A 14,901-nucleotide genomic window follows, 5' to 3' on the forward strand; every position below is an offset into this window, starting at 1 on the left:
AGGAGAAGGAGGAGGAGGAGGAGGAGGAAGAGGAGGAGCAGCTCACCTTTAACCAGGGTGTGTTTATCCGTCGGCGATGAACGCGCCAAAACCCGAAGTTTGGGCCAGACTTTGTCCAGACGCTCCTGTTCAACCTTAAAACCAGATTATGGATATAAATAACAGTAATAATGGTAATTTAATGGCATGTTGTAGTTTATTACGGACACATAAAGTTTTGTTTTAACAGACATTCAGTGATCTCTGAGTGTTTTTACCTCTCCCTTGTCGTTCCTGATCTGCGTGTTGAACTCTTTGCCCTCCATACAGAGGAACTCCTCTCCTGGCAGCAGGATGCCACACTTGGTGGCGATGGCGCGGGCCGTGTTGATGTTGTCCCCGGTTACCATGCGCACAGTGATTCCCGCCCGCTGGCACTTAGCGATAGCTGCGGGTACCTGGAGGGTTGGAGCAACATGCTGTTAGAGGAAGTGAAGCTTCTCCACCCTGATGCTGAAATATGCATAAATATATACAAATATAGACACGTTGCAGGGGGACGACACGTCCCAGCTCCATGCTGGAGGACAGAAAACTGCTTGCTGACAACGCCTAGCATTGGTTTTAGCTGTTAAGATGTCAACATAACACGTTAATCTAAAATGTATTTGTGATATATAAAAGTAAAAGGGACACAGTGCTTTGCTACGAATTGTCAACACTGCGACAACTAAATAAAAAGGTCAGGAAAAGATTTTAATAAAAAAAGGGCGAGAGAAGAAGGTCAGTTACGCTAGCTTGACTTTGACAACCCTAGCATGTAAACGAGCTCCAGAATTCTGCGTATTTAGCTTCAGTTAAAAGCGACCCGCACACCAGCTCTCTAACAGGTCATCAGTAGAGCAGATGTTTAAATGAGCTAATCAGCCACGGCTGTGTTCAGACGATCACCAGCCTGAAAACATAAAACTGGAACCCACTGAATGTTCTGTTCTTTGAGTGGGAAATGTTTGCATGGCTTCTGGTGTTGAATCCTGATACGTTAGTGGCGTTGTTATTGGTCAGTTGCTATGGCAACAGGTCTGTGTAACATAGCAAAGCAGAGATCAGGAAAAAAGAAGACAAGAGGCGTTGAGTTGCTCTTCACCGTTATTTCTGCGTTACTTTTCCCTTTGCTGTGGTGAACTGAACCTAATTAATAACTCCTTCCTCTTCAGGCTTCGTTTAGTTAACAGGACTGTTCTACATGAAAGAATCAGATTTTACCTGCAGCATTGTGCGCATGTGAGAAATTTCCAGATGTAAACTGTAGCAAGCTAGCAAAGTAGCCTGCCATTTATCCGTGTATTAAAGTGTTTTTAGCAACTACATAGCTGCAGTCTCAACTGCCTCCAGAACGGAACAAAGATGTCCGGGCGCAAATAACTTTTGCTAGACAGAAAAATCTGCCTCGTTACTTCAGAAGCAGCTTGTGCTGCTTTAAAAGAGAACCGAACCAGGGGAGTACCTCGGGTCTGACGGGGTCCTCGATGCCCACCACGGCGATGCAGGTCAGCTCGTTCAGGATGTCGTTCTCGTTGTCCCAGTTGGGTTCCCCGGCCTCGGCAGGGAAGTCCCGGTACGCCACGCAGATGGTCCGCAGTCCGTCGCACGCCATCGGCTCGATCACCTTCGTCACCATCTCGTCTCGGTCTTTGGTCTTGAATACACGGGGCTGACCCTTGACGTCTAGAATCCGGGAGCACCTGGCGAGGAGCAGAGAGAGAATGTTCAGCCAGCATGTCTCCACCCAACTGGTGAGCCGAGTGTTTCGTCTGTCTGGACAGAGAAACGAAACGCTCCGCCGGCCGCCGCTGAGCGTTTCGTTTCTCTGTCCAAACGCTGCTGAGAGTTTTGTTTTTCCCTCAGCTGCTGTCAAACTTTTAGTTTCTCTCCTATGTTTCGTTTCTCTGCTGGTGTCAAGCTGCTGAGCATTTTGTTTCTACACCTGCCAGCCACCGAGCATTTTATTTCTGAGTGTTTGCTTCTGCAATCTTCCATTTAGATGGGAATTTGTTACATGCTTACTTCCTCAGGACGATCTCCGACGCTCCTTTGCTGTACATCCGGAAGCCTCCATCAGCGTTCTGCAGCACCGTGCTCATGGACTTGCGGGAGGAGTTGAACGTGTAAACCTTGTACATCTTTTCCTCTGGGATCTCGTCTCTGATTGGCTGGTAGTCCCTCTTCAGTTCCAGAACCAGGCCCAGCAGGGCGCACTCCGTCTTGTTGCCGACGTGGCGCGGGAGGCCGCCTTCCTTCTCTGGAGGCTGAAACAATAAAACGTCAAACACCTGCTCTGCTCCGCGTCTGGTTGCCGTTCTAGAGATGGCGCCTCACCAGGATCTTGGTGGTGTAGGCGGAGTTGACGGAGATGCTGTTGACCAGCGTGTCCAGCGTTCCCGGGTTGATGGCATCGGGTTCCGGGACTGTCCTGTAGTGCGTGTCTCCGACGAACGCCTGCACCACGGTCATGCGGTTCATGGTCAGCGTGCCAGTCTTGTCTGAGCAGATGGCCGTGGCGTTGCCCATTGTCTCGCAGGCGTCCAGGTGGCGCACCAGGTTGTTGTCCTTCATCATCTTCTTGACAGAATAGGCCAGAGAGATGGTGACGGCGAGCGGCAGCCCCTCGGGAACCGCCACCACCAGAACCGTCACGCCGATGATGAAGAACTTGACAAAGTACTGGATGTAGATGGGCGTGCACTCGGCCATCCAGGTGCGGCCCTGGATGGCGAACGTGTGGATGACGAAGTAGAGGATGAGGATGATGACGGTGAGGGCGGACATGAACAGACCTGGGGGAGGAAACAGAACCAGAACATGTTATCAGTGCCGGTACCATCCCAGGTTCTTCTGAACATTCACATCTTTATCAGGTTTTTAAGAGGAATTAATTAAGACGTAATCGATGATAAGTGGATTCTCAAGTTTTCTGATCCATCATATTTATTTGTTTACATTAATCAGTCCCTCCAAGATTTCACAATTCTTTAAATTTTTAAGGAATTTAAAGAATTCTTAAAAAATTCTTTAAAGAATTCTTTAAATAATTGTTTAATTATTTAAAGAATAATTAAAAAATTATTTTTTAAATAATTAAAATTAAAATTATTCTTTAAATAATTAAAGAATAATTAAATTGTTCTTTAATTAAATTAAAGAGTAATTAATTCTTTAATTTAATTAAAGAATTAAATTAAAGAATAATTAATTCTTTAATTTAATTAAAGAATTAAATTAAAGAATAATTAATTCTTTAATTTAATTAAAGAATTAAATTAAAGAATAATTAATTCTTTAATTTAATTAAAGAATTAAATTAAAGAATTTAATTCTTTAAATTCTTTAATTTAAAGAATTTAAAGATTTTGCTGTGCTACTTGAGAAATATTTGCAATATTCCACCTTTATTAAAGCTCTCATCAAAAACCCATATTTAAAAGAAAAGAAGAAAAACAACCAGCAGACAAATTGAACACAACCGTTTTAAAGAACTAAAATCAGAGTTTCCTCCAGTGTTTTATAAGCCTGGCGGGCTGCAGGCTTTCTTTCCCCCCCCGCCAGGCTTTCTTTTTACCCAAAGAATATTTACTTAAACATACATATATGTTGAATCATAATGTTAATTTCAGATATCTCTTTTAATTTATTTACTTTTAAATGTGACCAGAGATCCACTGGCTGGTTAGGATTTAACTGAAATACCAAAAATCTATATTTATTTTAAATGTATTTCAGTGTGTCTGCCTTTTTAAGTTGGTGTCCAAGTATTGTCAAGAGTGTCTTCCAATAACATAATTATTGCGTCATACTTTTACATTTCCTGTCAACTTTTAATATTTTTTAATATAGACACAGCTGGTGGATCGCTCTGGCGCCCCCTAGCATCAGGCTCAGCAAGTGAAATATCTCAGCTTTGTTACTCACCTCATCGATCACTATAACAGTTATAGTGATCAGTTATAGTGATCAGTTATAGTGATCGATGTGGTGTTATAAGTTATAGTAAAACTTATCAGATCAGGTTGAGGCAGAAGTAAGAACTACTTCTTTTTGCATGAATTTCTGAACTGAATGAACTGATTGATAAAGCTTTGTGAATCTGATCAACACTACATGAGTTCAGACAGTTTGATCTTCTGCAGCTCATGTTCCTGTTGGGGCGACAACAGGAACAGAAATGATTTTAGTCCAGATTTGCCCTGTATGTTCAGAACTGAAGATAAAACTGAACATTAAATTCTATGTTTCTGATTCTGAAGCATCCTGGCGACTCGTCCATCGTCCTGCGACCCAAATGTTTCAGTCATGTAACGGTGCATTAGGGTCAATTGAAACGAGACAGAAAACACCTTCAATTTCAGGATGAATCCTGTTCCCAATAGAGAATCCATCTAATAAAACTAAGTGCATTTTGACCCCCAAGCTCAGCAACCAATCAGCTTCTCCGCTGAGCCGTTAAAGGAACAGTCCCACATTCGTGGCTGCTATAATAACCCCACAAACACAGATAATGCTCTTGAGAAACATTCCCACTTGTAATGATTTCTTTAGGACACTACTCACATAAAGAAGTGTGACTTCTATTGCTAAAGGGCATTTAGTCATATTTTCAAATTTATTAAAACACCTATATTGAAGAAACAGTGGAGAAAAATAGTACACTGCAAAAACACGCTATATTACCAAGTAGTTCTTGAGCAAATTTCTAGGTAAACTTGAATTAAGACAAAACTAATTTAAAGGGAGCTTATCATAAAGATATAAAAGGTATATATATAAAATATAAAAGTAAATAATTCCTTACTATTGGTGAAAAAGAACTAGTTCCTTTGGCAGATTATTTCACTTATAACGCGGGGAAATTATCTTGTTATGAGTAAATGTATATGCCAATGGAACTGTTACTTATTTACCAACATTAAGGAATTATTCACTAAACACAAACTCCTATGTCTTCCTGAAAGATATTTGTAAATTAGTTTTGACTCATTTCAAGTGTACTAATATATTTGCACTAGAAATGAGACTAAAAATAGTCATAGTCTCTGTTTTTGCAGTGTAAAATGACAAAACAGTTTTAGGAGGTTTTGATTTTTTAAGTGTCATTTTTCTATTGTGACAGTAATGAATCCAAATCTTATTATGATAATAAATTTATTGTGATAAATGCCCAGTGTGTGTGTGTTGTGGGTGCGTGCGTGTGTGTGTGCACTCCTCACCAGCCTTGCCGATCTGGACCGCCAGCCGGGTCAGCTTGCCCTGCAGAACAGACTTCTCCTTCTTGGTCACGTTGACCTTCTTGACCTGCTTCACCTCCTCCTTCTCCTCCGACTCGGTGGCCTCCTCGCTCTTCAGCGGCTGGATCTCCAGCGCGATGCCGTCTTGGGTCTTGGCTGGTCGGGGGGCGGGGAGGGATTTCAGGGGAAAACACGGTGAATGACGGATGCGGAGAAGATGAGATGAAAACAAAAGTAGGTTTAATTCCATGAAGGAAAGCAGGAAAATAAATTGATGAGTTGAAATGAAAGAGAAAGGAGGAAAGGAGAGGAGGGAGCAGAGGAGAGAAGAGAACGTTCAGTCCGGGCTGGAGGAACACGACGGAGACCCATCCACACGTCCTGCAGCGGCTCTGACCGCGGCCGCGCTGCAACAGGCTGCATTTCCATAAACAAACTTCAGATTTGCATCCTGCTGCATCAGCCGGGAGCCCCTCTGCAGCTGGACGCGATCATCTGTAACCGGGTCGCCGTGGGCAACCGTCTCCACACAACAGCTCTGTGTTGCAAATGCTTTCACAACACCAAACTTTCTCACTTTTGGTTTCTTTGAATCGGGAGGTTCAGTGGGATTTTATGTGACAGATTAACAAAAAGCAGTGAAGTGGAAGTATAATACAAATTTGAAAAGTGCGGAGTGCATTCAGCCCCCTTCTTTCTGATAAACTTCAAAACTGAAACTAAGATCCAAGGCTTTGGATGTGCAGAGGTGAGCGATGTAGACTGGAAGCTTTATCATGATATTTTGTTGTATTATTTTGATAAGGAAAGTAACAATAAGAAATATTTGCTACTTTTTTTCAGAGAACCGTACAGCTATGACCTTCAGATACACAAAAACACACAAACACTGCTGTTGAAATGCATATTTTTAGGACACCAGTCATGTGTCAAATGTATTGATATTTATTGATACTCTCATTGAACAAGCACTGCAGAAATGAGTAACATTAACAATTCCGACAGTTTTGGGGGATTTTCAATATCAATAATAATTTATTCTGACAATAACAAGTCTAATTTCTTATTATAGTAAAAATGTATCATGATAAATGATAAACAATACGATAAAGCCCCAATCTGAAGTCAAAACACAGGCACACCACACTTTTCAGATTTCTGCTGATCAAAACACATCCACACTGAACTTTGTGTTGGTCTGTCACAGAAAAAGCATCAAGTTCAGAGGTGTGAAAACTTTCCGGGTCACCTGGGGGTTTGTTTACCAAACCTCTCTGGGTCACAGCTGACCTCTGACCTCCTGCTGAAGCACTGCTCTGACCTGGCTGACGCTGACACCTTCAGGAAAGGTGGGACATTTTAAGGTTTTATCAGAGTAAAGACGATTATTGGTTCATATCTGATCAGTTCTTGTGTTTCATGAGGAATAAAAAAAATCAAAACAATGAAAACAAAAACAGATGAAACCGTTAATGAAGACCTGCCTGGTTGGACATCAGAGGAGAATCCCAACCTGCAGCAGGAGCTTCTGATAATTAATCCCACAGACATCATCATCATCATCATCATCATCACAGCACATGTAACATTCCAGATGTGGGAATGAGTCGTGTGTCAAACCAGGAAGCCGTGGAGCTTTATGCACATGGTCCACTCTGACAACAAGCCACAACACTGGACTAACAGGACGGACCCACGACAGAACCAGGAACAGGCGCAGCAAGGCACCATGGGAAAACGCACGGCGGTCAGAGGAGGAGGCGTGTCTGACGGGGGGGAAGCGACTCCACAAACCAGATGAACTCAAAGGATCACCCCGAACAAAATGGAGGAACGACAGCGATGCAGAACAGCAAGGAGGAGGAAGAGGAGGAGGAAGAAGAGAAGGGGAAAGAGGAAGAGTGAATGAGTGAGGACACGCCCACCTGGAAGTGGGGATGAGAGCAGAACCAATGCTACAGAGGTCCAGCAACACTGGAAGGGTGCAACTCCCACAGACAGGTCCACTTCAGACCAGAACGAGAACGAGGAACCAGGTCAGACCGGACCGGAGCTGTTCCCGTGCTGCTGGGATCAGTGAACCCAGAACTCCTCAGAACCCGTTGCCAGGATGACGGTGAGATCAGAGCTGATGATGCGTGAGTTCCTGCGGCATGTCTGCAGCAGATGCTGCGACGGCAGGAGGCCGGCAGCAGGGCGGCGCCGCAGAGGAAGCCGGACATGTGTTGGATCGCATGGAAGATGGAGGACAGTTGGCGCGTTCTGGACAACGACCCGATGACATCATCACCGCATGCTGTCAGACAGGAATAGGAGCACGGAGCCTCAACCCAGACCTGATCAATTTATCGTTTCAGAATTAGTTTTTATCGTTTTGTTTGATCTAAAGTGGTTCAGACGATAGAGAGCCAAACGTTTCCATGTCGACGACATGCAGCTCTGTGGAACCAGTCTCAGGTCCACTAGACGCCACTGTTACTGGTTCTGCTGCTGCTAAATGGCTTGGAGCTGAAACACTTTGAGTTCCTGGTCTGTAGGAACCATGCAGAGTGATCTGCTGACTCTGCACTCTGGAGCCAGAACCAAACAGGGTGAGGCAGCGTTTAGTTTCTCTGCCTGAAGGCCTGAGATGTTCAGAACCTGCTGGTTCCTGTAAATCAGAACTGAAAACGTGTTTTAATGTAGAATCAGACTGATAAATGGTTTGTTGGACCTGATCAAACACTGAAACTGGACACCGGGACTAGCGCCGTGTTTTAACATTTGTTTTTAATGTGTTGGGTCACTTTAAGGCAAAGCTGCAAGATTGTAGTTATTCTTCTAAAATCCAGCCTCTTGCTTTACGCTTCGCTTCGTCCAGCAGGTCTGGACTGACTGACTGCTGCCGGAGGCGTGGCCTCTGGCGAACTAAAAAACAACGGGATCTGATTTTACCCAAGCTAACGTTGGGCCGGTGTTAGGTCAACCAGGAAGGAAGCTACGCTAATGAAGCTAGGTGAAAACTGCTGGAGCAGCGCCACAACATTTACCCAGGAATAAATATGTTAGACATTCCTCTTTTTCTGCCTTTCATTTAATTTTAGCTTAATCCAGGAACCAAACACCAACCCTGAGCATTAAAGGCTCATCATCCTAACAGGAAGGGTCACAGAAGCTGCTCCTCCATGTCTCTGACCATTTTACATGAAACCAGTAAAAGTAACAACATCAAAACGATTGGCTGATAAGAGGTTACTTTTATTTGTATCCAACAGTTTCCTGGTGAAACCTGTCATTGACTAAAACTGCAGTAACTTTTGTAACCAATATTGTTTTTTACATATTTGTTGAAACGGTTTCCATGTTGTGACAGTTGGTGTAAGACAGATAAAGTCAAGCTCCTCTGCCTTCTTCCGGTGCTAACTAGGAACAACCAGTCTGTCAATCACAATCTTGTGGGGCGCTGCTCATCCTTCATCCCCCGCCTCCCTTTGCTCTCTGCTACTATACAGCTTTTCCCCATCAGCAGATCATGTTGTGAGTGCTAATGCTAGTCAGCATAGCCACCAATGATGGTGGAAAAGCAGATTTCCGCTAACAGTGATTTGTTTCTCCACCATTAGCACATTTAGCAGTGAGTACATGAGGTTGATTGATAGCGCCAAGCTCTTCCTTCTGGCTGTTTTTGGTCAAAAGTAGCTCAGGAAGGAAGTGGAGGAGGTCAATGTTTTCCCAGATTATCTGACTCATAAACTAAATCGACATGGAGACAGTTTTAACAAAAAGATAAAAAACATATTTTTATAAAAGTTGCATCTGCAGCTTTCAGTCCCTGATGCTGATCCGGTCCGCTCTTTAGCCCCACTGCTGCACGGAGGGTCAGCGGTCATAACCAACTTTACCATCATTATTATTATTCTGATGATGAAGATGAATCTTAAAGCTCTTGTTTCATCAGGACTTTATGTTATGTTTTGACATTTATCACATGAGTGAGAGCAGCTGGAGGAGGTTTCCCTCCATGCTGAGCAGATGCTGTACCACCTGCTGGTGGCGGCTGATTGATTAACATTTATCATTTTTGTTTATGACAGAAATCGCTCTGATCCGCACCAACTCAGGTGATCCGGTCCGAACCGTCGGCCCACTACAGAAAACATTACTGATTCTCTATCGCACAGGTTTCCCTGCTGCCTCCTTTAGAAACAAGCTTTTAGTACATTCCCACCGCTGTGGTGGTTACCACAGCAACAGTGGCCGTTACAGGTGAGAGTTGCACCCTTGGACAGGTAAAGCGAAGCGAGAGATCGTCCCCTCTAGACAGCAGAGAGACAAATGGGTTGGAGACTCCCGTCCTGCTGCTGCTGGGAGGGAGGAGCAGTGAGGATGAGGATGAGGAGGAGTGTGGGGGGACAGGTGGATGAATGGAGGGGGGAGAGGAGGGAGAGAGGTGGATGGATGGAGGGGTTACCTTTGTTGCGATTTTCGGGGGGTCCTTGTTTTTTACCTGTTCGGACAGAGAGAGAGGGCGGAGTGCTGATAAGATGGCTCAAAGGAAAGATCAAATCAAGCTGAGGGAGAACAAAATTCAAACTGATCAAACCCACAGGTGTGTGTGTGTGTATGTGTGTGTGTGCGTGCGTGCGTGTGTGCTGTGGGCGGAAATGGACGCATCAGAGGAGAGAGACGCCGACATCCAGCAGTAAACAACTGGCATTGGAGTTGGTTCTGGTTCCAGGTCAGAGCTACTTGATATCAGAACTCTCTGTTCTGTTTCGCCAGGTTTCTGCAACCTGACGGCCATTTTTATCCTTAGTTCTGCTAAATAAAACTATTTTACAGCCGCAAATGTTACATCAATTTTTGAAAAACAAATTCACCACGTGGAATTTGTTGTCATTTTATAATTAGGAGAATTTTAAAACTATTTTTAGGTATAAAGATAAAGAAAATTAATATTTTCTAATTTATATTTTAGAAAAAATATGCTAAACATGCAGTTTCCAACCTTATGACAACAGAACTAGTTCTAATAAATATTAGAACTAGTTTTAATAGTTCTAATATTAAAACTAGCTTAATATTCAGTAGAATGATTCAGAAGAATCATTCTGCAGTGGGATTTTACTGCAATTATTCCATGAAAAAACAGATAAACCACCAAGACCTGCATTGGCTACTATATTTTAAAGAATCTGTGGTTTATGTATTGTTAGCCAAAGTTAAGAGCTAATGGGAAAGGTCCAAAGAGTCTTTTGTGCGTCAGGTTTCAGAGCCCTGAACTAATGTGAGAAATGAGCAGAAAAAAGGCTGATCAGAAGAGCCAGAGTGAGATCGCTGGTGTTTTTATTGTGAAGGGAGGTTCAGTCTCAGGGTGTTTCTAAGAAATGAGAGGATGTGACCCGACATGAATGAACCTGTGACTGGTGCAGCTAGACGATGCACGTTATTGTTTGTATGCGCACAACGCTGCAGAGCAAAAAGGCGACTCATTAATTTGCCATCATAGAGGCGCTGCCGCGGTAGAACAATTTACAATAAACCTGGAGACTTAGATATTATTAATTCAGTGCAGAAAAGGGAAAATAACTCAGAAAAATTCTTGAACTCAAAACCACTCATATTCTCCTTTTTTTCTCGCCCTCTGTTCTCTCCCACACATCCGTTGCCACAGCAACAGACTGACAACAACTCCACTAGTGTATCAAGATTCAACACTAAAATACACGCAAACATTTCCCACACAAAGAACAGAACATTCAGTCCTTTACTGTTTAATGTTTCCAGGCTTGATGTTTATTTTGTGATTATTAATAAGTGTTTGTATGAACATTAGCGGTGGTTGATTAGCTACCACTGCTATTAGCTAAGCTAACACAGTGGTGGTTGAATAGCTAATTCAAACATCTGCTGTACTGATGATCTGCCAGACTCGGTGTCTGGGTTGCCTTATTTTTAACTGAACTGAAACAGAGTTCTGCAGTCTATCTGCATGTTAAGGATGTCAAAGTCAAGCTAGCATAACTGACCTACTTCCCTCTCTCTTACTATTTTTTATCTAGATGAAACTTTTTCCTGACCTTGTTATCTAGTTGTCATAGTGCTGACGATTAGTAGCAAAGCACTGCGTCCCCTTTTCTTTTATATATCACAAATACATTTAGGATTTAGCGCGTTATGTTGACACCTTGAAGCTAAAAATCAAGCTAGTCATTGACAGTGAACAGTTTTTTGACCTCCAGCAGGAGGCTGGGGGTCTCCTGCCTCCTGGGAGGGTGGGCTCTTCAACGGGTCTATGAGGTCTGCTTTGTGCTTGTTGTCGTCAGGATCGGCAGCCCGGTCTGGATCAGACTCAGACCGGAACCAGAATGCAGTTCTCTCTCTGCTGAGCGTCCGTTCGGCCTGACAAACTCAAACCTCAGCTGGTAAAAGAAACGACCAGAAGGGACAAACTGAGGAGGTGAGGAAAGGGGATTCAGCGTGATCACGAGCGGATCGGAGCCGGCCCGGTTGGAGACCAATCTGGGACTCTTTAAACTGACTGAGCAGCAGCTCGGTTCAGTCTCCAGAAAGCAGCAGGAATAAATGAGACCATGACGTGGAGCAGAGGAGGCTGTCCGGAACAAAGCAAATATCCACGTCTCCTCTGGACAGTAAACCCAGAAACTCAGCATGAACAGCCACAGAGAGGCCCTTTATGTTTTTCAAAGTAGAGAAATGATTTGAGATTCTCTTTGAACAGGTCTTTAGGAGAACCTGACTGAATTCTTCTTCAAGACCAGGGATGCTTTCTAAAGCAGCAGGACACTGACTGAAGGACTGCCGACCCTAACTGGATAAAACAGGAAGTGAGGACGAAGAGCCACCTCTCAATACACAGACCATCTCTGGAGAAACCCAGCATCAGTGATGACCTTAAAAGAAGGAAAAACATGAAACTGAGGGAGAAAGACTGTTGATGCCCCAGCTCATCGGGGGATCAACAGTTTGTTGTGATAAAGTCGATCAGCAGCTCTGATGTCTACAAACCTCAACTAGGAGACGTTTTTCATCTGCGTCTGAACTAAATGAAGGAGAGTATCTGACTGCAGCTAAGGCTGCAGCATTCACACCATCCCTGTTCAGTCAGCTTTAATCCAACTCCTGTCCATTTTACTAGAAAGTCCAGTTGGTTTGGGTCAGTGTGAGCGCACAATCCAACTCTGATGTTGACCAAAGAAGTGAACTCTGATCCGCCTACAAACCTTGGTCTCGGTTTGTTGAAATGAACTCTGGTGCAGCTTGAATAAGGTGGACTGGAGACCACTCCAAAAGCAAGAAGTAGACTACAGCTCAATGCATTCTGGGTAAATACAACGAAAACAAAGATGATAGGCCAGCAGGAGAAATGGCTCATGGTCTTTAATCAAAGAAAACAGAGAAATCCTCCAAACGCTAAAATCTGACATTAATCCATTCTTGTTTACATTTCATAAAGAAGGAAGTTCTTTATGAAATGTCTTCTTCAGAGGTTTTCTTGTTGCAGTTTCGGCCCCCAGTCGAATCAAGTCTATCAGGTATTAAGCAGCCTGAACCTCCTGTGCTTCCGCCATGTGTCAAGCATGAGCTGAGACTGACTTTTTAAAGCACGAAGGGAAACATGGTTTAAACAGAATAAACGTTTCTGGCTGAACTTCTACAGCTCAGCCGTTCTGATGAAAACATGGAACTGAATATGTGGAGACAAGTGAGGCCTGCATAAATCCAGTCTGGCTCATCAACAGTTTCATCCCAGCTGCTGAGAGCTGATGGCTGAAACTAACGTCCAGTTTGTTTGACTGAAAGGTTCTGTAAAAGTTCTGTCTCCAGACTCCACATCTCTCTGATCTCATTTATTCGCTGATGCTTGGAGACGACAGTTGGACCCCTCAACGTCTCTCCTGAAGGACAGCAGGAACCCCTCCCACCAACACAAGCTCAGTGGAACCGCTCAGAACCTGTCGGATCGAGAATCCAGACCTCCAGCCGACCTATGACCTTCCACATCACACCTCTTGTGCTTCCTGTCTGAGTCTCACCTTTTTTGACTTTCTTCTCGTCGTCGTGCTCACCGGAGCCCAGCAGGGTGAAGATGATGCCGGTCTGAGAGTTGAGGCCGACGGCCGACACCACCATCCTGCCCGAGCCTTCCATCACATGAGTCCCTGCGGACCGGTTCAGAACCGGGTCGTTATTCTGGCCGTGATCCTGCTTTCTACTGATCAGCAGATGAAAGCGGACCAGAACCACTCACCGGACAGCAGCATGGGGTCTTTGTCCAGGGACTTCCGGACCTGATCCGACTCTCCGGTCAGAGAGCTCTCATCCAGCTTCAGGTCGTTGCCTTGGATGAGGATGCCGTCGGCGGGAAGCAGGTCTCCTGCAGGAGGGGTCAGAGGTCAGGGCTGCAGCTTGCCAAGAAAACTTATTGTAATAATTTTGATTCAGTAACTTTGAAAGAGTTGAGAAAGTTGCTTTACATGTCTTTGATCATTGTGTTATATTTAGTTTTTCATTTTAATCAACTGGTATGTAGGGAGAGGTTTGGTGAATTAGCCACAGCTAATAAACAATGTGATGAAGACATCTATGTTTCTTGCATTTATCCCTATTAAAGACTAAATAAAACCAACTCAAATAAAAATAAATCATTTATTGAGAATAATCATTATGAGCCACTCACCGTACTTGATCTGAGCGATGTCTCCCACCACGATCTCGGCCACGGGGATCTGGATCACCTGGCCCTTGCGGATGACGGTGAACTTCTGCTCCTGCTCGATGCGGCTCTGGAGGCCGCGGAACTGCTTCTCCTTGGACCAATCGTTGAAGGCCGTGACCAGAACCACGATAATGACAGAGAACAAGATGGCGGCGCCCTCAATCCAGCCGGCCTGCGCCTCTCCCTCGTCCTCCACGCCGCCCCCAGCCTGGCCACACGCTGACAACCAACGAACAACCAATGAACTTGTTTCCATGGAGACAACCTCCAGGTTCTCCTTTATCTTGGTAACAACAGGTTCTAAGAGCTTATTTTTGTTCATTCTGATTAGAAATAGCTAATATCTTTGCTTGCTTTCTGAAGGCAACATCCACAGTACAGTGGCTGCTGATGCAGAGTGACGTCAACTGTTAACCTTATAAGTTAAAATCAGTCACAGTAATAACTTTAATAACAATCTAGTTAATGATACCACTAATATAATCAAGCAGAATTTGATCAGAGTGTAGTCAGACCTTCAGCATTGCCCCCTGGTGGATGGTAGAAGGACAGGCCCAGGGAGATGATGGCGGCAATCTCCAGGATGATCAGTGTGACGTCCTGCAGCGCCTCCCACACCAGCTGCAGGAACGTCTTGGACTTCTTGGGAGGGATGAAGTTCTTCCCGAATGCAGTGTGGCGCTTTTCTAGATCGGCCGGGTTTCCAGACAGACCTGCAGAAACAAACAGCGCAGACATTAGTTCTGATGATTCTGGACAACTGCTGCAGTCTAATCAGGATGGATTCTCCGCAAGTTGGCTCGGAGGTGGGGCTCTAGCGGGACGGAGACGGATCTCTAGCGGGACGGAGACGGATCTCTAGCGGGACGCAGGACGGAGACGGATCTCTAGCGGGACGCAGGACGGAGACGGATCTCTAGC

General features: G+C 44.4%; 1 protein-coding gene across 5 annotated transcripts in view; it reads right to left on the reverse strand.

Moving 5' to 3' along the window:
• The window catches only part of LOC103464285 (plasma membrane calcium-transporting ATPase 1-like), a 63,151-nt gene that overhangs the window by 14,151 nt on the left and 34,099 nt on the right, over positions 1-14,901 (reverse strand). For 3 of the 5 annotated variants that reach the window (XM_017304712.1, XM_017304710.1, XM_008408277.2), the window contains 11 exons: positions 14,496-14,693; positions 13,942-14,199; positions 13,513-13,638; positions 13,298-13,423; positions 9,712-9,747; positions 5,244-5,417; positions 2,359-2,816; positions 2,047-2,288; positions 1,487-1,724; positions 258-437; positions 47-134 (listed from right to left, as the gene is read on the reverse strand). In XM_017304712.1, the coding sequence (XP_017160201.1) occupies positions 47-134; positions 258-437; positions 1,487-1,724; positions 2,047-2,288; positions 2,359-2,816; positions 5,244-5,417; positions 9,712-9,747; positions 13,298-13,423; positions 13,513-13,638; positions 13,942-14,199; positions 14,496-14,693 (2,124 nt within the window). The remainder of the gene's footprint in view (positions 1-46; positions 135-257; positions 438-1,486; positions 1,725-2,046; positions 2,289-2,358; positions 2,817-5,243; positions 5,418-9,711; positions 9,748-13,297; positions 13,424-13,512; positions 13,639-13,941; positions 14,200-14,495; positions 14,694-14,901) is intronic. The other 2 variants (XM_017304713.1, XM_017304711.1) reach the window with 1 other exon arrangement.

This window comes from Poecilia reticulata, linkage group LG5 (assembly GCF_000633615.1).
Source record: "Poecilia reticulata strain Guanapo linkage group LG5, Guppy_female_1.0+MT, whole genome shotgun sequence".
NCBI classification, from domain to species: Eukaryota; Metazoa; Chordata; class Actinopteri; order Cyprinodontiformes; family Poeciliidae; genus Poecilia; species Poecilia reticulata.